This window comes from Scyliorhinus canicula, chromosome 17 (genome assembly GCF_902713615.1).
Source record: "Scyliorhinus canicula chromosome 17, sScyCan1.1, whole genome shotgun sequence".
Classification (NCBI taxonomy): Eukaryota; Metazoa; Chordata; class Chondrichthyes; order Carcharhiniformes; family Scyliorhinidae; genus Scyliorhinus; species Scyliorhinus canicula.
Window position 1 is genome coordinate 66,382,439 of NC_052162.1, and position 20,344 is coordinate 66,402,782.

The following is a 20,344-nucleotide window of genomic DNA, read 5'->3' on the forward strand; positions in this document are numbered from 1 at the left end:
GAACTGACGGAACTAAACCCTTTTGCTCATTAGTGATCACATGATAGGTTGCCGTGCAAACCAGTGCTCTCACTTCTCGTCAACCTATCGTATTACATGCGGAAGTAATCATTAGTTTTAAAAGAAGATAAAACGTGAAAGGAAAAAACATAGCCAGTTGAAAGTAGACATGAACTGATTTCATCTTCTTGTTTTTAGATGCAGTAATTCCCGAGATGGAAGCTGAACACTGTGGGACTCAACTTGACACAACAGCAGCAGTGCAAGGTGGGTACAGGCTGTATCCCATACAAAGTAGCGAAATTCAGGGGCCATTTTGCATAGAGGGATGGGGAGTGACAATAGTAAAAGAGGATTAGATCATTTTAGCATGGAAAGATACCACCATTCGGCTTTGCTGTTTGGTGATTTGATACAATGCTGCAATCAAAAGTAACACTTTTGAATTTTAAATTTCTCTACCCTGTCCTCCTGATCATGTATTCTCTTCCACTAAAAACAAGGGCCACTTTGAGGCACAGATTTCGCTTATAGCAGCAAACCATGGTGATTGGCCAACAAGCGAGAACTATTCAAAAGGTTCGAGAATCGTCCCATATAATTTTTCTCCTCCTTAACCACCATAGTTGAAAAAAAATTTTGAGTGCCTAATTCATTTTTTCCAATTAAGGGGCAATTTTAGCATGGCCAAAATCCACCTACCCTGCACATCTTTGGGTTGTGTGGGGGCGAAACCCACGCAAACACAGGGAGAATGTGCAAACGCCACACGGACAGTGACCCAGAGCTGGGATCGAACCTGGGACCTTGGTGCCGTGAGGCAGCAGTGCTAACCACTGTGCCACCATGCTGCCCTTTTAACCACCATAGTTTAAGCAATATTCAACAATTTAAAAATCTGCTGAAGTCCACTTATGGGTAAATACGCAACCTCAACACTTGAACCAGAAACAAATACGGTTGACACTATTGAGGCAATGGGTGGACGCAAAGAAACTGTTTCCGTTAGGCGAGGAGACGAGGACCCGTGGGCACAGCCTTAGAATTAGAGGGGGTAAATTCAGAACAGAAATGCGGAGACATTTCTTCAGCCAGAGAGTGGTGGGCCTGTGGAATTCATTGCCGCGGAGTGCAGTGGAGGCCGGGACGCTAAATGGCTTCAAGGCAGAGATAGATAAATTCTTGATGTCGCGAGGAATTAAGGGCTACGGGGAGAATGCTGGTAGCTGGAGTTGAAATGCCCATCAGCCATGATTGAATGGCGGAGTGGACTCGATGGGCCGAATGGCCTTACTTCCACTCCTATGTCTTATGGTCTTATGGTCTTATGGGACAGTGTTTTCTCTTAACCTTGTAAATGGCTACTTTGAGTAGAAGGTAGCACATGTTATCTTTACCATTTCAAACCATTACCAAACCATTAGTTACCATATTTTAATGTGAATGTGTCAACTAAAGATAACACAAAAATGATTTAAAACCCACCAAATACAGGTGGCATGGGGCAGCACTTCACTGTCCATATCAAAGATTCCCTTTTAGATGTTATTATTTAAACCCTACATTCACAGAGCAAAAACATTGATTGAGGGACTTTTATGTTTGCTTGTTTGTACTTTCCCACAGGAAAAATCTATGTGTGCATTTTGAACCCAGATTTGTGTCTCTTTACAAGTTATATATGTGATAAACACGCACATTTTGATTGTAGGCTGCTTCTTCCTTTCCAAGGCTTCCTTTGCTTGTTTGTTTGTCTTTCCTTTATTGTTCTCAGCAATTTTTCCACCCATAAATTCACTCGTTAAAACTGAAAGGAAAACTCCAGGAGAAGAAACCAATAATTCATCCCGAAAGTTTCTCAATCGTCTACTAGCCCAAACACAAAATAGTTTGATTACTAACCTTACTGTCAAATAAGTCTGTCTTAATAGTTTTATTAATCATCATATTTTCTGATGGACTATGGTATATATTAGAGTTTTCCTTTAGCAAATCTCAAAATTAAGTATTTAATGACATCGCTAAAATAAACTACTTGAAATTTCACAATAATGGAAATCTTGCCTAACCTCTTCACTGACCCATTGTGTTTATGTAAAAGCTCTCACTGTAGCAGTAAGTCTGGTCTATTGAGAAGTCTGTGTTTGAATTTTCGCCCTTGTTTATTTTCCATTCTATGATAATATTTGTTGAACTGCAACTGTTCTATAAAGATTCCATGCATAGAGTACCACACACAACTAAAAAAAATCTAACCAAATGTCCCTCTCTCTCTGCATGAAATGAGGCACTGACTGAATTCTATGCGTGAGATTTTCCTGTCCCTTGAAGTCAACGGACCTTCTGCAGGTCCATCAAATTATCCGTTCCACCTGCTGTGATTCACTGAGATGTGTCTTAACTGAGATGGTGGTTCCATTTGCAAAGAATCGATTTGGATTGTCTGTTCCAAGGATTGTACCCCCCCCCCCCCCCCCCACCCCACCTCTTTTACATACAAGTCTGACGAAGAGTCATCCAGACTCGAAACATTAACTTTGTTTTCTCTCCACAGATGCTGTCAGACCTGCTGAGGTTTTCCAGCATTTTCTATTTCTGATTCAAATTACAGCATCCGCATCGTTTTTAATCTTATCGTTATTAGACTCCCTTGTTAAATCTGGTCAATCAATCAACCATGTTGAATAATTGACTAACGGGTGGGATACGGTGATGGCTACTTTGAAATTCAGCATTGTTGTCTTTATGTCGCACAAGAGATCTTGCAGAATAAATTGCAAGATTTTGGGGGCTTATTTTACAACTGTTGACTCATTCATTGGTTCCCAGGTGTCCTGGCAGATGCCAGCTTTAGTCTGGCCACAGACCTTCAGCGGCTCAGAAAATATGAAGGCTCGTTGGTCTTTCTTCAATGCCGTAAGACGTCTTACAACACCAGGTTAAAGTCCAACAGGTTTCGGAGCTTTCGGAGCACTGCTCCTTCCTCAGGTGAATGAAGAGGTATGTTCCAGAAACATATATATAGACAAAGTCAAAGATGCCAGACAATGCTTAGAATGCGAGCATTTGCAGGTAATTAAGTCTTTACAGATCCAGAGATAGGGGTAACCCCAGGTTAAAGAGGTGTGAATTGTCTCAAGCCAGGACAGTTGGTAGGATTTCGCAAGCCCAGGCCAGATGGTGGGGGATGAATGTAATGCAACATGAATCCCAGGTCCCGGTTGCGGCCGTACTCTTGTGTGCGGAACTTGGCTATAAGTTTCTGCTCGGCGATTCTGCGTTGTCGCACGTCCTGAAGGCCGCCTTCACAGATTATCACAGAATTTACAGCGCAGTAGGTGGCCATTCGGCCCATCGAGTCTGCACCGGCTCTTGGAAAGAGCACCCTACCCTAGGTCAACACCTCCACCCTATCCCCATAACCCAGTAACCCCACCCAACACTAAGGGCAATTTTGGATACTAAGGGCAATTTATCATGGCCAATCCACCTAACCTGCACATCTTTGAACTGTGTGAGGAAACCGGAGCACCCAGAGGAAATCCACACACACACGGGGAGGATGTGCAGACTCCGCACAGGCAGTGACCCAAGCCGGAATCGAACCTGGGACCCTGGAGCTGTGAAGCAATTGTGCTATCCACAATCCTACCATGGTGCCCTCAAAGCCTTGGAGAAAGCTTACCCGGAGATCAGAGGCTCAATGCCTTTGACTGCTGAAGTGTTCCCTGACTGGAAGGGAACATTCCTGCCTGGTGATTGTCACGCGATGTCCGTTCATTCGTTGTCGCAGCATCTGCATGGTCTCGCCAATGTACCACGCTTCAGGACATCCTTTCCTGCAGCGTATGAGATAGACAACGTTGGCCGAGTCGCACGAGTATGTACCGTGTACCTGGTGGGTGGTGTTCTCACGTGTAATGAACGGACATCGCGCGACAATCACCAGGGAGGAATGTTCCTTTCCAGTCGGGGAACACTTCAGCAGTCAAGGGCATTCAGCCTCAGTTCTCCGGGTAAGCGTTCTCCAAGGCGGCCTTTAGGACGCGCGACAACGCAGAATCGCCGAGCAGAAAGTTACAGCCAAGTTCCGCACACATGAGTGCGGTCTCAACTGGGACCTGGGATTCATGTCGCATTACATTCACCCCCCCTCACCATCTGGCCTGGGCTTGTGAAATCCTACCAACTGTCCTGGCTTGAGACAATTCATACCTCTTTAACCTGGGGTTACCCCTATCTCTGGATCTGTAAAGACTTAATTACCTGCAAATGCTCGCATTCTAAGCATTGTCTGGCATCTTTGAATTTGTCTATTCATATGTTTCTGGAACAGACCTCTTCATTCACCTGAGGAAGGAGCAGTGCTCCGAAAGCCAGTGTTTGAAACAAACCTGTTGGACTTTAACCTGGTGTTGTGAGACTTCTTACTGTGCTCACCCCCAGTCCAACGCCGGCATCTCCACATCATTTCTTCAGTGCCAGCAGCATCCCATCACTAGTTAAGCAATTGATATAGGAAATGTATCCAAATTGTTTTCCTTAATTGACAATAATGGGAAAGGCTTCCTCCAGCACTTGAGAATGATCCAGGACACTGCTATAAGGTGGAGTTCAGGCAGAAAAGGAAACGCGGCTGCAAAGAGGAACATCAACTGGTCACTGAGTATGTTGGAACGGAGGTGGTGGTCCTAGGATGAGCCCACTTCCTTGTCACAGCCCTTCATACAAAAGATCTGGTCTTAGTAAAAAATGTTGAGCCTGTTTTGCAGTGGTGGATTCTCAAAACAAGTTGGTTGGCACAAGACAAGCTACCTGAGTAAATTCTGTCCTATAAGGAGCCAGTTATCCATCAAATAGTTCATGAAACATTATTGAAAATTCAGGAAGGCATTATCTGGAGGCCGGGTATAAAAGCATACAATCATATATCTGGAACTGAGTGCCTATTAGGACAGAGTTACATGACTGAAAGCAACTGAAGCATGATGTGTCCATATAATCAGAAGGATGATGCACATGTTTGCAGTAAATTGTGCTGCCCACTTATCCTGGTACCTGTAAGTCCATCTAACAAGGATTGAAACCGGCACTGGTTAGTTATCTGATCATTGGGCATTATCTTCCGGCCTCATGATTGGGATACTAGGCGATGACTCCCACATGCTACATGGTCCCGCCACCCACGGGGATTCACTTGGGTTGTGTGAAGTGCTCACCTAACCAGAATGTACAGATGCCGCTGGTCCTTTGAACAAATGATGGACAGCACATGCCGCAGGAGGCTCCGCCCCAACAAGGAGACGATGCGACACTGGTGCCATATCCTTGTGGATGTGGCACCACGTTGGTGAGGAGGACACCCGTTCCCAATGGCTGTCAAGGTCACCACAGCTCTGAACTTTTTATACCTCTGGTTCATTCCAGGGCTTGAGCGGGGACCTGTGTGGCATCTCGCAGGCCACAGCCCACAGGAGCATCCAGCAGGTCACAAATGCACTGTATGACCGGGCGGAAGACCACATCATGTTTGACATGAACCAAGCCCTGCAAGATGCCCGGGCAGGAGGTTTCTCCTCCAACGCAAGGATGCCCCAGGTCCAGGGGTTTTAGATGCCATGCATGTTGCCCTGCACTCACCGGGCCATCAGGGGGTGCCCTATGTTAACCAAAAGGAGTTCCACTCCCTCAACATACAGCTCGTGTACGACCACCAGGTGAAGATAATGCGCTTGTGTGCCCGCTTCCTGAAGAGAGTCCACGACAGCGACCTCCTGAGGCAGTCAGTCATGCCCAGTCTCGTCGAGGAGCACCCCAGGATGGGCAGCTGGCTCCTGGGGATATGAGATATCCGCAGCATATCGGCCATCCCCATCTAAGAGCGGGACATATGCTGCAGAACCGCAGGTCGGCCTGATACTGGGTGACATCCCCCAGCAAGACCGACATACTGCCAAGACCCTCAGCCATGGTGCTCACTGACTGCACAACGCCTTGGACACCTTTGCTAATGGTGCCGACATCATGCACCAGATTCTCCATTGTGGCCGCCATCCTAGCAGTGTTGGCCTCGGTACCACTCATTGCTGGTGCCATCTCCTGTGCCCATAGCCTCTGGGATTCCTCGAAACTGCTATGGATCTGCTGGAGTGATGCTGACATCTCCCTCTGAATGTCCTGCCGCTCCATCAGCTCCCAGCTGGGTCCAGGGATCCAGCAGACCTCGACTGCTTTCTTGCCTGGGGGGGGGGGGGGGGGGGGGGGGGGTTCCTGCCTCCACCAGATGTGCATCATCAGCAGCGTGGTGTTCACCAGATTCTACCCCAGAAGCTTGACCATTAACATGTCTGAGCGAGGTGTGTGTATCTGTGCTGGCGGAGGATGACAGCTGAGCCGCGACTATAATAGTGCATCCTTGGAGCTATCCTCGGGGTCAGGAGAGGGTGCCACCAGAATTGGCTGGCGCCGTTGGCTGGAGGACCTGTGGGAGACTGGACAGTGGGAGGGATGGATCAGTTAGTAAGGCAATCAGTACTCATGTTTTTCAGGTCCTCCAGGTGGAGACGGGTGGTTCCTCATCACTGCGATGTCCACCAGCCCCCCGCGTGGGTGACTGCCCTGTCCTCGGCCACCCCAGTTAACTCCAGGGCCCGCTCCTCGAAGGAAGTGAGGATTCTAAAGTCCGGCACCCCACCGCCAGTCTGGGCCTTTTCCCGCCAATTATGGGAGAGCTTTTCCTGAGGACACACAGAGAGGGCATCGTTAGCCACACACGTGGTTCCCAGTTGCGGGGGATGGTGTGAAGGAAGGTTTGAAGTGGTCGGTGGAGGGAGGGCTGAAGGGGGTGGAGGATGGAGGGAGGGTTGGGGGTCACCTGGTGGGATGCTCCCTTCGTGTTGTGGGGTGGGGGGGGGGGGGGGGAGTTGGACATTGGTGCCTACCCACTTGTGCTTCTTCTGACATTTGAGGCCAGTCCTCCTGATCACACTGACTGCTGCTGCCACCTCGCCCCAGGGAGCACTGCTTTGTGGCTCACCCTCCTGGACCTCCGGGGGAACAGGACATCCCTCCTGGCCTGCGCCGCATCTGGGAGCCTCCCCAGGTCAGCATCCCAGAATCTTGGAGCCGGCCTCCTCGGCGCCCTTGTTGCGAGATGGCTGCGGTTGGCTGAGCAAGTGCAGCTTAAGTGCTACTCGACATTGTTACCAGGGGGCTGACAAACGCGGTCCCGGTGAATCAGCTGGTGAGACGTCATTTGAGGCGAGAAGCCCATGAGGCCTCATTAAGACGACCAATTAACGTTGAACTATGTTGCCGGCCTCTCTGCGCTAAGCACCGGGTACGTCACAGCAATTCACGGTCACTAGCACACTTAGAAATTTTTCAGGAGATTCGTACCCATTATGTCCCTGGGCAGGGGCCTGATTAAGTACGAGTTCCAAGACGGAGTTTATTTTACATGCAGGGGTGAAGAGGAAGATATGCAGGATACAAAATATGTGAATCCATACAAAATTCTTCATAATTGTTATTGGCTATGTGTACCTTTTGTGGAAGGATATGTTTGGGAATAAAACTTAATTGGATACATTTTGTCTGTTGAAGGTAGAGAGGGAATCTTATGAGTTTCATGAGCACCTTGTGTTAAATAAAATGTAAAACAACCAAGAAGCAAAAATCAGTTTCTCTTCTCTCTGCATCTCCTCTGATGTATCCCGACTGGTCGACCAAGCTGAAGTAAATACCTGACCAAATCAAAAGTTGCCAGGGCCACTACTTAACTTGATTTTTAAAATCTTTTATTGCTAGGCTTTCATTCTGCCATGGAAAGTAAAAAGAATCAGAGTCTTGATTTAGCACTGTGCCGTTTGGACTTTGTTTCTCCAATAGCCCACCTTTAGACTCACCTCCATGAGAAAAATGAACCTTTGTAGGAATCGGAGTGATGTGTAAAAGGAACGCTGATAGATTTCAAGAGACATTTCAATTTCCAGGTAGTGCTCCTCAGATGTTACTTAAATTAACATGTCATAGGCAGGATGTGGGGAAACCCCGGTAACAATCACCAAACAGCGATCCCAGCAAATCGGCCATGAAACTGCAAGTGACCATTTTAGTAGTTTACACCTTCCTTCACCCTGGCCATATTAATTTAGTCATACTGATAAATACACTTCTTGTATCCTTCTGAAAATGCCATCAGAGAAACGTACAAGATCGCAGGGCTAGTCAGCGGGGGTAGAATGTTAATGGTTAGTCAGACACCATGTGTGATAGGAGTTGATTAACATACGTAATCATTAGGAGAGAAAGATGAGGCAGGCAAGGCAGCTTCAATCACTGCGGTGCAGCTTGACAAGACACTTTTGTAAACCGTGATAAAATTCACAGAGCCAGTTTAGAATATCACACAGATGGGTTAAAAAAGTTAACTTTTAATGCTTCAGGTTACACAAACAAAAAAAAACACTACTATGATTGCCTCATTTTATTTTTATCGCAGCAAGCTAACACTTCTTCAGGAGGCAATTTATTGCTTCAAAATGTGAAGGAATTCAGTGGCTTTTCATCTTTATTTCGACAGCGTATGCATAGTTTGCTGATTCCGATCCTGTCTTATGATTTAGCTGAATGAGTAAATTGTACAACACAGAAGCATTTACAAATATGTTAAACATTAATGGAAAAGTAGGCATTGTTCGTGAGCAAGTCCTGCTCTGGACACTGAAATCCTTGAACTGCAATAAAACATTTGCACATTCAAACTGTTCCTTTGGCATCCCCATAGCAACATGACGAGTGACTGTAGTGCGATATAGAGGGCATAACACTAGCAGAGATGAATTACATATAGGGGCTCTTTCAGGAGTGTGAAATGCCCTTTTGTCACTCATGAACTGAGAGGTTCTCAGCAGTGCGCCTGCATTTCAAGATCCATTTCAAATACAGGCCAGTTGTTTGAATGCTAAATGAAAGATTGAATAATGTGGGCAAATCTGGCTATTGTATGCAAAATTAAGAGTTTGGATTAAGGCGACAGGGTATACAATTTATAGGAATGCTATCCGAAACTTTAGAAAATGAGCGAGGTGACAGTCTTTAACACTAGCTGACCTATAGCTTTTTACTCCATTTGAATGATTTTTGGATAATGATGTAATAAACACTTTTGGGACATTAATTACATATTTATTTACATCAAGACATCTACAATTAGGATTCTGTACATAAACAACCCGGGGCATAGTTGTTCTCAAATGACTAGAGAAAATAAGAGGAGACATATATGAAATAAACGAACCAGGTTTTTTGTTTGAAATCCACAAGCTAGTCTTTTTAAATCAGTGCTTAATTATGCTTACAGTTCAGAGCACCCGTAATTCCCTGGTCTGAGATTCAGTTTTTGGTTGTGCCAAATGCAGCACATCATTCCAAGGTACCTCGTGAATGCCCTTGATCTTGGCTGAGTGTGCTCCAAACGCGTTTGTATGACTTACCCTGCAACGTAACCTCTCAGGAGAGCGGCAAAAACAGCGGTTTCTGATGCAAACACCCATGCAGAACTACTTTCAGTGAGTTTTTAGTGTGGGGTGAAATTAAGAAACTATTTTTGCAACGATATGTTGCTTTTGGAGCCAACGCATTAGGAACCTTCGGTTTTGAAACACATTCCAATTTGTATACATTCATTGATGGATAAGTACACTATGTCGAAAGGAGATTTCGGAGTGAGGTTCAGGTAGGTTTATAGATGGATGGAATGAAGTCTTGTGACAATCCAGCATATGCACATCAAACTGAAACTTGCATACTGAATGCACACAAATCATTTCCACATATTATAATTATTAAGATAGATGATGAACATTGAAGAGTCTGTGACCAGACAGCTACAAGTCCACTATTAATCATACTGGACAGGGGGAGGTTACAAAGGCCACAATTGCCCTTGTGATTGCCTTAGACACATTTCCCTGCCTACTGGGCTTATCCTGGGGGTAAAGAACAAAGATTTCTCCTCCTCCTCACAACATGCTAATTAACACAATGCTTCTGGTTTTGGTGAATGGGTACATTTTGCTTTGCTGCTCTGTCCTTCACTACCCTGTGGATAAAAGCACCCGTTAGATACAAAATCATTGGAGCAAGTGATTTTTGGCCTCAGCTCAAGGCTGGAAGTATAGTTGCCTGTCTGAGTCGCTGACCTGGAGGCCATTATAAATTTAGAGCCTCCTGAATGTCAACATCCAGGATAAAAGGCCAAAAAAGGGGGATGCTTATATTAGATATCAAGGGTGATACACTGTAAAAAGCCTGGTTGATTGGAAAGTCTAAAAGTGAAATTAAAAAGGGAATTAGGAAAGCAAAGGTGATGCATGAAAAATAAATCAACATGTAATGAAGGATAATACAAAGATTAAATATATAAAGAGCAAGAGATTAACCAATGATCGAATAAAGTTGATCAGAGATCACAAATGTGTGGAGGTGGAAGACATAGACATGATTCTTAATAGATACTTTGCATCTGCCTTCAGAGGGCAATAATACAAACATTGTGGGTGAAGAGGTTTGAAATATTGGATGGATTAATATGTTGAGAGGTAAAAGCCCTTCAGAATCATTGAAAGTGATCAAATTGCCAAATGAATCATAGAATTTACAGTGCAGAAGGAGGCCATTCAGCCCACGGAGTCTGCATCAGCCTTTGAAAAGAGCAGCCCATTTAATCCCACACTTCCAACCTATCCCCTAACCCAGTAACCCCACCTACCCTTTTTTGTACACAAAGGGGTCTGAGGGAAAGTGGCAAGTTGAATACCAAATTGTTCTGTGGGAGCAAAGGGCTATGGCCAATGGGCGTTTTTGTGACTGGAAGGCTGTATCCAGTGATATTCTGCAGGGGTTAGTATACAAAAGGTGTCAATGGACTGGTCAGATGAGCAGAAACGTGGCAAATGAAATTCAGCCCAGAGAATTGTGAGGTAATGAACTTGGGAAGGGAAAATAACACAAGTTAATGCGTAATAAATAAATAAATACTGAGTAGTGTAGAGTAATAGGGATTTGGCGTGCATGCCCACAAATGCTGAAATATACTCCACTGAGGTTCTGAACCTATAAGGTTCTGAAATGCTGAAATGAACAGGGGGATAAAGTAGTTATATACCTTAGACAGATAAGGTAGATATCTACCTTATAGATAGATATACGTGTTAATTTCATGAGGTGCAAAGTTAAAGTTCCTGGAGGTTATGCTCGAACTGTGTAAAACTAGTTGCCGCAGCAAAAGAACTGTAATAAAGGTCACCACGTTACAGATAAGGATGGGATTACACTGGAGAATGTACAGAGCAAATTTAAGAGCTTGTTGCCAGGAATTAAACATTTTAGCTACAAGAAGAAATTGGATAGACTGGATTCTTTTGTTCTGGAACATAAGAGGATAAGGGGAGATTTAATTGAGATAGAAAATGCGGAGGGGCCTGGATAGATTCTGAAGGAAGAACGGTTTCCCTTGAAAAAGAGGTGAATAACCAGAGATCGATTTATTGGTAGAATGATTTGAGTGGAACAGGATATTTCACCCAGAGTATACTAGGGTCGAGAATTCATTCCCTGAAAGTGTGGTAGGGGCACTCCAATGGCATTTAAAAAGTACTTGAATAAGCACTGTGGCCTACAAGGTATAGACCCAAAGCTCAAAAATGGTATTAGGCTGGATATCTCTTTGGAGTGGCGCAGATGCGTTGGGCTCCAGATCAAAAGGAGCAGAGGAGCAATCTGACAATGATTGCTACACCATGGGGTTCTGAACCAATGATTCTTAAATATTCTGTAAAACGGAGGGGCCAGCCAATACAATAAGAAAGCTGGACGTACAACTCATCCTGTTCCAGAAACGTTGGGCAGGATTTTCTGACCCCCATCGTTCCGGGGTCACCTGGTCCCGCCAAAGTGTATGGACCTTTGGCTGGTTCCACGGCGGACACAGGACATTGCAGCCAATTAGAAAAGCTATACAACCCAAGATAAGACATCTCTGAGCAACACCAAGCATGCAAAGACTTTCAAATAAGTACACTGTTTCACAACTGAGTATACCAGCTTTAAAATGTTGGGGGAAACTTTCCAACAGCACTGGAGTTGAAGGCTCTCTGTTGCAGTTTGCGAGGTTTTGTTACATTAAAGCCATTTTATAAATACAAGTTGTTGTTGTTGAATTGGTAATTAGGCCACATTGTAAAATGAGATGGAGTGAAACACAGTAAACAGTACACACTGGGCAGAATTTAATGTTGGTGAAAAGGGGCCTCATCCACTGGCTGGAGAATGGGTGGGTGCCTGCTGTGCCTTCTTTGGAGAAGGCCTGCCTGAATTAAATCCTCATCCGCCACTTAACTGGCCAGCATGTGGCTTCCCTGCGATCCAGAACTCCAGAGATTGAAATTCCAGCTGCCAAGAGCTGCAAGTAAGGAACCCAGGCCACAGATGATCGAGGGCCAGATAGAGGTTGCGTGAGGGTGTTGCTGTTGTGTAGGCCGCATCCCTTAGTCGGGCACTGAGTAACTTTGAACAAAGGAGATGTCATCCCTGAAACCTGCAAGAAAAGCCCGCTGGTTTTGCTTTTCATACTTCCTGCGTGGGCATTCCCCACTAATTGAATATCAGTGGAGGTAGGATAAAGTTGGCATCAATTTTCTGCTTAAGGGACACTATTAGTAACCAGGCAGGAAATCCATCCACAAACCCAGTCTCCCCAGACTAACGTTGGGGGGAAGTCGGGAGGGGGGGGGGGGGGGGGGGGGGGGGGGCAGGGGTGCCTTCCTCACCTCTAGTTTGGATTTCATTGCCATGGAGATATAAAACAAAGTGGATGGAATTTTTTCTTTAAAGTCATTTAAGTTTGGAGGGCCCAGACCAGAATAATATGTTTCTGGAGGGAAATGATTATGAACTACCATATGCTAATTCTTATTGAAATGCAGTGAATTGGAGATGGAAAACTGTTTGAGGGACAGTGGCCGGAAGGTTTTTTTGTGCTCAATTTGAAAAGTTATAAGAGAGTGTTCTTGATACTTTCATTTGTGATTCAGTTACAAAGAAAGAAATGAATCCCCTACGCCCCATAACATTTCTATTCATTCATTACAGTACCAACGAGAAATTTTCAAACGTATGAGGCACAAACCTGTGCCACAACAAATTGGCTAACAAACAGTGGCCATCACTGTTCATTAACATGGAATGCAAGCGTTTACCATCAGCTGGTCAACAGCTATGGTTGGAGATCATAGCCAGGGATAAATGCAGCCAGCTTTTGGCATGTCTTGCTTCAATTCTTTCAACTGTATTTCCAGGTTATAGTGGCGAAACTGAACTTTTATGGAGCCACAATCCAAGAATTTGATCACTTTCATTATTTTGCAAGTTCTGTTATCTGCTGGTATACTTTTGATTGGGTAAATGTTATATTCTTACACCAAGGACATCGGCATTATACAGTGGGCTCAACTTGCATGCAGAATTTAGCACTATGAAAATATATTACCTACTTAGTGCACAATTTAATTTCTAAATCTCAGTTTAGGAAATGCTGGTTCACCTATGTGATTTGAATGAGAAAAGCTGGGCAGAGATTCCAAGGTGCAATGAAAATGACAGTCGCACTGTCGTTCTTCACACATGCCTATCAATTTCATCTTAACCATGGCAGGTTGTCTATTTAAAAATTAGTTGAAGCTAGTTAAATTAGCAAGGAGAGAAATTGGATACAAGTGTATCAAGTGCTCAAAAGATTACATTGCCTGCAGTCATTTTAAGCCTGCTATTAATGTAAGCCAGTGTTTCTGCTGCAGCAGCTTGTAACCCATAATCACAAATTGAAACAAATGGGTTGTACCTAGTTTAAATAAGGCCATGAAATACTTGGAACTTGTGGTGCTTCAGTCACTCAAAATTGGACACCTTAAAACAGTTTCCATTTATGCACACTTTCCAATGTTAAAGTACTTTGTGTCAAAGACTTGGGGCATATTCTTTGGAATTTGACTAAATCCTTTCAGAAGTGGGAAAGTTGTAGATGAAATTTCTCATGAGATTTATTAATTCCAAAAATCAAGCACCATTATTTGTAAAAGAAAGAGGAACTCTGGGAACAGTGTCCTCGCAGTGAGCGTTGCAGAAAAGCATTCTGGGAACAGTGTCCCAGCAGTCAACGTCGCAGAGAAGCAGTCAGGGAACTGTCCTCACCATCAAACGGTCTGGAAACGATGTCCTCGCAGTCAAGAGGTCTCGGAACGGTATCCTCACAGAAAAGCGCTCTGGGAACGATGTCCCTGCAGTCAACCGGTCTGGGAATGATGTTCTCGCAATCAACTGGTCTGGGAACGGTGGCCTTGCAGCCAGGATCGCAATGAAGCGGTCTAGGAACGGTATCCTCGAAGTCAGCGCCGCAGTGAAGCGGTCTGGGAACAGTGTCCTCAAAGTCAGCGTCACAGTGAAACAGTCTGGGAACGTGGCCTCGCAGTCAGTGTTGCAGTGAAGCTGTCTGGGAACTGTGTCCTCGCAGTCAGTGTCACAGTGAAATGATGTGGGAACAGCATCCAGCATTAGAGAGAAACAGTCATGATTTTAAAAACACTTATTTGTGTTACAGTTAATCCCTTCTTTCAAAAAAAACCAAAGTGAAAGTCAGAGTCATTATAAAAATAATACAAGTGCGCAAAGTAGGGTAAGGGAAGTAAAGTTAGTGTAAAGGAGATAAGTGAATAGTATTCTTATACAAGCCTTATTGGGGCTTAAGGGTAGTCATGGCAAGAGACCTTGGACCTGTGATACCCTGCAAATCATGGAAGCTTCATTTGTCCCGAGGTGACCATGTGTGCAGAAAGTGTGTCCAACTGCAGCTACAGGCTAATGACATTTCGGTGCTGGAGCTGAGGGTGGATTTGCTGTGGAGCATCCACGATGCTGAGCAAGTCCTGGATAGTATGTTCAGTGAGGCAGTCACATCACAGGTGAAGATTGAACAGGCAGAAAGGGCATCAGGCAGAGTAGAGGAAGGCAGGCAGTACAGGAATCCCATGTGACCATCCCCCTTTCTAACAGATGTAGCACTTTGGATACTGTTGGGGGAGTTGACTGTGCAAGGGAAAGCAGTGTCAGCCAACCTCATGTGCAGCAGACCCACCCATGGTGCCAAAAGGGGAGGAAGAACGACAAGGCTCTAGTAGTAGGGGATTCAATTTAAAGGGAACAGACAGGTGTTTCTGAGGCTGCAAAAGAGACTCCAGGATGGTAGATTGCCTCCCTGGTGCCAGGGTCAGGGATGTTACTGAACGGCTGAAGGGCATACTGAAGGGGGAAGGTCAAACAGACAGATAGAGTGGCACATATTGACACCAACGATATAGGCAGAAAAAGGGATGAAGTTCTGCAAGCAGACATTAGGGACATTTGTCCTTATACAAGGTTCAGCAGGAGGAGATGCACAGACCAAATTAGAAGAGACAGCAAGTGAGTCAGGAAGACCTAGATGTTATAGACCAGTTAAGTCACAAGAGAGTTTAGCAAGTTTGGATGGTAATTATTTTAATGCAAGGAGTCTGAGAAACAAGGCAGATGAGCTGAGGGCTCAAATTAAAACATGGGTGTATGATGTCATTGCTGACATATTTGAGAGCGGGGCAGAATTGGCAGATCAATATTCCAGAATAGAGGATTTTAGGCAAGACAGGGAAGAATGTAGAGGAGGGGGTGTCACAATTTTGATCAGGGAATCATTACAGCAGTAAGGAGTGATGACATCTTAGAAGGCACTTCAAATGAAGCTATATGGGTTAAATCGGCTCGTCAAATCAGTTAAATGGGGCTGGTTTAGCACAGGGCTAAATTGCTGGCTTTGAAAGCAGACCAAAGCAGGCCAGCAGCACGGTTCAATTCCTGTGCCAGCCACCCCGAAAAGGCGCCGGAATGTGGCTACTAGGGGCTTTTCACAGTAAGTTCATTTGAAGCCTACTTGTGACAATAAGCAATTTTCATTTCATTTTTTTTTTCATCACACCCCATGTCTGACCAACCTCAAAAATGTGACCAGGTGTGAGGATGAGGGCTGGGATTCTCCCCTACCCGGCGGGGGGGTGGGTCCCGGCATAGCGGAGCGGCGCCAACCACTCCGGCGTCAGGCCTCCCCAAAGGTGCGGAATTCTCCGCATCTTTAGGGGCTAGGCCCGCGCCGGAGTGGTTTCCGCACTGCCGGCTGGTGCCAAAACTGGCGCCAACGGCCTTTGGCGCTACGCCGGCCGGCTTCGGGGCTGGCCGAAAGGCCTTCGCCGGTCCGGGCATGCGCCTGTGTGTCAGCGGCCGCTGATGTCACCACCGGTGCATGCGCGGTAGGGGGGTCTCTTCCACCTCCACCATGGTGGAGGCCGTGGCGGCAGCGGTAGAAAAAGAGTGCCCCCACGGCACTGGCCCGCCCGCCGATCGGTGGGCCCCGATCGCGGGCCAGGCCCCGTGGGGGCACCCCCCGGGGTCCGATTAACCCGCGTCCCCCCCCAGGACCCCATGGGCCCCGCTCGCGCCGCCAATCCCGCCGGCACCAGAGGTGGTTTAAACCACGTCGGCGGGATTGGCCTGTCAGCGGCGGGACTTCGGCCCATCGCGGGCACGCCGATCGGCGCGGGGGGCACGCTGATTGGCGGGGCTTGATTCCCGCTCCCGCTGATTCCCGGGTGGTGGAGAATTCTGGACACGGCGGGGGTGGGAGTTACGCCGGCCCTGGGCGATTCCCCGACCCTGCGGGGAGTCGGAGAATTCCGCCTGAGGTCACTGCATTTGACGTAATCTACTTGGACTTCAGCAAGGCTTTTGATAAGGTCCCACATGGGAGACTGATTGGAAATATAAGAGCCCATGGGATCCAGGGAAATTTGGCAAATTGGATCCAGAATTGACTGAGTGGCAGGAAGCAGAGGATGATGGTCGCGGGGTATTTATCTGACTGGAAGTCTTTGTCCAGTGGGGTCCCAAATGGATCAGTGTTGGGGCCCTTGCTAGTGTTGGTTTATATCAATGATTTAGACATGCATGTAGGACAATAGCCTTTGATTACAGAGGATACAGGCAGGCTGATCAGTGGCAAATAAACGGGATGATCAGTGGCAAATGGAATTCAGTCCAGATAAGTGTGAGTGATGCACTTAGACAGGACAAACAAACGAATACATGTTAAATGGCAGGACCTGGGAAGCACCGAGGATCAGAGGGACCTTGGTGTGCATGTACACTAGTCCCCTAGGAAGCAGGGCAGGTAGAGAAATTGGTTAAGGAGGCATATGGTATAGTGGCCTTATTAGCCAAGACATAGAGTTTAAGAGCAGGGAGGTAATGCTCGAACTGTGTTAAACATTGGTTAGGCCACAGTTAGAGTATTGTGTGTAGTTCTGGAATCCGCATTACAGGAGGGATGCGATAGCACCAGAAAGGGTCCAGAGGAGATTTAACAGGATGTGGCCTGGGCTGCAGAGTTTAAGTTATGAACACAGATTAAATAGACTGGGGTTGTTTTCCTTGGAGCAGAGGAGATTGGGGGTTGGGGTTGGGGAGCAGGGAGAGATATGATTGCGATGTATATAATTATGAGGAGCATAGAGAGACAGAAAGAAACATTCCCCCCTCGGAGGAGGGATCAATGACAAGAGGACATAGATTTAAGGGAAGGGGCAGGAGTTTTAGAGGGGATGTGTGGGAAAACCTTTTCACACATTGGTTGGTTGGAGTCTGGAACTCGCTACCTGAAATGGTGGTAGAGGCAGAGACCCTCATAACATTTAAGAAGTATTTAGATATGCAGTTGCAATGTCAGCGCAGACAAGTACTAGCAAATGGGATTAGAATAGATGTTTGTTTTTGACCGACGCAGACATGATGGATCAAAGGGCGTTTTCTCTGCTGTAGATCTCTATCGACATATTCTGTGAATGTATATCCCGTGCTACATTCACTGCTGCACTGCAATCATGTGCCAAGTAACAATGAGCCAGTCCACCAGCCACATGGAGAGCTGAAATAAACATTTTTGATGAAACTCCAGCATTTTGAGTCCACAGTGCGATTACTTCTAGCTATGGGAACCAGAAGACATAATAGCTTGAATGGCTATAAAGGTAAAGTCACCATAGTCCTCAATGACCATTGGCTGCTTTCCTCTTTTGGGGGGAGAGCTGACTGGTGGTGATTTAACCTGAGGATCACCACACCTCAGGCAAGAAGTAAGGTTGAGAAGGCAGGGCCGTCCTGATATAGGAATTGAACCCACGCTGCTGGTCTTGCTCTGCACCGAGCCAGCTGTTTAGCCAAGTGAGCTAAACTGGCGCCATATTGAAGCGTTATTGTAGTGGAATCTTAAGCTAGGTGATGAATAGCAGTGGTCTCTAACAGTTCACCTCTGTCAGGTCTGTTATGTAGAACATCACTGACCAGCACTTAAGTCAATTAAACTCAAAATTGCTGCAAGTCCAGAAGAGATTGAAAGGGTTATATTAAAACATTAACAAATGGAAAGAAAACGCCACATTCTCAGCTTTTACAGGCTACAAATTAATCTGAACCCTTGCAACATGGGATTGCTCTGGACGTGCTGCACCCATACAACCACCCAGGTGATATAGTCCCACTGGCCAAAGGGATACAAATTTTATAGCAAGTAACAAGACCACCTTTAAGAAAAATGGTTAGAAATACCAGAATCACAGCCAATGTGAAGTCTACAGTAATATTTAAAAGTTGTTTGAAACAGCCCTCGTCAGGCTTCAATTAATTTTTCAGCAATTAAAAGAAAAGTAGACTATTCAATCAACTGTCCTCAATTATATAAAAATCCCAATGGCTGTTGGAGATCTGTATCCTGCACAGTGCCCCGGCTAGTTTCATAGTATTTTTCATATCTGCTTCACACCCCAAATCCTGCTCCATTTATTAACACCACAGATAAAAAAGGCTAATGGTATAAAGGTTAATATCATCTGGGAGGCATTTTGTTCAAATCTCAATATGGGATTGTGCCAACTAAAGGATGGTCTCTGGAGATTATAACAGTATCTGATATAGCTTTTATGACAGGAGAAATATCAAGGTTTAGGTTTATGGAGAGGAATAGTCAGAAAAATGTGATCCAAATGCATTTCAGTGAATTTTGATTTCAGTTCCATGTTAATACAAAATATACTTCATATGACTGGTACATATTCCGTGGCATTGTGACAGTGAGTCAAAGTATACATTGCTTTGGAATGACAGGGTATGTTATGTGACGTGATACAGTGTGATTACTATATCAGTGAACAGCACAATAATAATAGTCTTTATTAGTTTCACAAGTAAGCTTACATTAACACTGCAATGCAGTTACTGTGAAAATCCCCAAGTCGCCACACTCTGGCGCCTGTTTGGGTACACTGAGGGAGAATTCAGAATGTCCAATTCACCTAACAAGCACATCTTTCGGGACTTTGTGGGAGGAATGAAATAAAATGAAATGAAATGAAAATGGCTTATTGTCACGAGTAGGCTTCAATGAAGTTACTGTGAAAAGCCCCTGGTCGCCACATTCCAGCACCTGTCCGGGGAGGCTGGTACGGGAATCGAACCGTGCTGCTGGCCTGCTTGGTCTGCTTTAAAAGCCAGCGATTTAGCCGAGTGAGCTAAACCAGCCGGAACATTCCCACACAGACACAGGGAGAATGTGCAGACTCTGCACAGACAGTGACCCAAGCCGGGAATCGAACCCAGGGTCCCTGGTGCTGTGAAGTAACAGTGCTAACCACTGTGCTGCAGTGCCCTTAATTATAAAGCCCGCAGTGCTGGACATAATAATGTCCCCCACTAGATTGAGGGGGGACAATATTTGCACAGCAGTACAAAATATGCAAAAGTATGAATGGTTTAAAACTAATAGAGTATCTTTGGAATTCTCTACCCCAAAGAGCAGTGGAGGCTGGGTTCTTGAATATGTTCAAAGTTGAGTTAGATTTTTGATCTGCAAGGAAACCGAGGGTAAAGGGGAGGGAGGCGGTAAAGAGTTGAAGCCACAATCATACTGAACGGTAGCAGGCTCTGGCATGGGAGGTTATTGTGACTGGTTTCCTGTTGCTCCTATTTCTTATGTTCGAAAGTGAGGGGTGGGATTCTCCGTGAGCCGACGCCAAAATCAGGAAAGGTGGTTGGGCGGAGAATCAGTTCAGATGCCAGAATCGCGCCTTTTGACGCCAAATCGCAATGCTCCACCACCTCGACAGCAGCGCAATGCGTTCCGGAACGCATGTACAGTAGACACCGTTTGCAT

General features: G+C 45.7%; 1 protein-coding gene across 6 annotated transcripts in view; it reads left to right on the forward strand.

The window, feature by feature from the left end:
- The window catches only part of dacha (dachshund a), a 468,304-nt gene that overhangs the window by 434,464 nt on the left and 13,496 nt on the right, over positions 1 to 20,344 (forward strand). For all 6 annotated transcript variants that reach the window (XM_038774441.1, XM_038774442.1, XM_038774448.1 and 3 more), the window contains one exon: positions 199 to 267. In XM_038774441.1, coding sequence (XP_038630369.1) covers positions 199 to 267 — 69 coding nt within the window. The remainder of the gene's footprint in view (positions 1 to 198; positions 268 to 20,344) is intronic.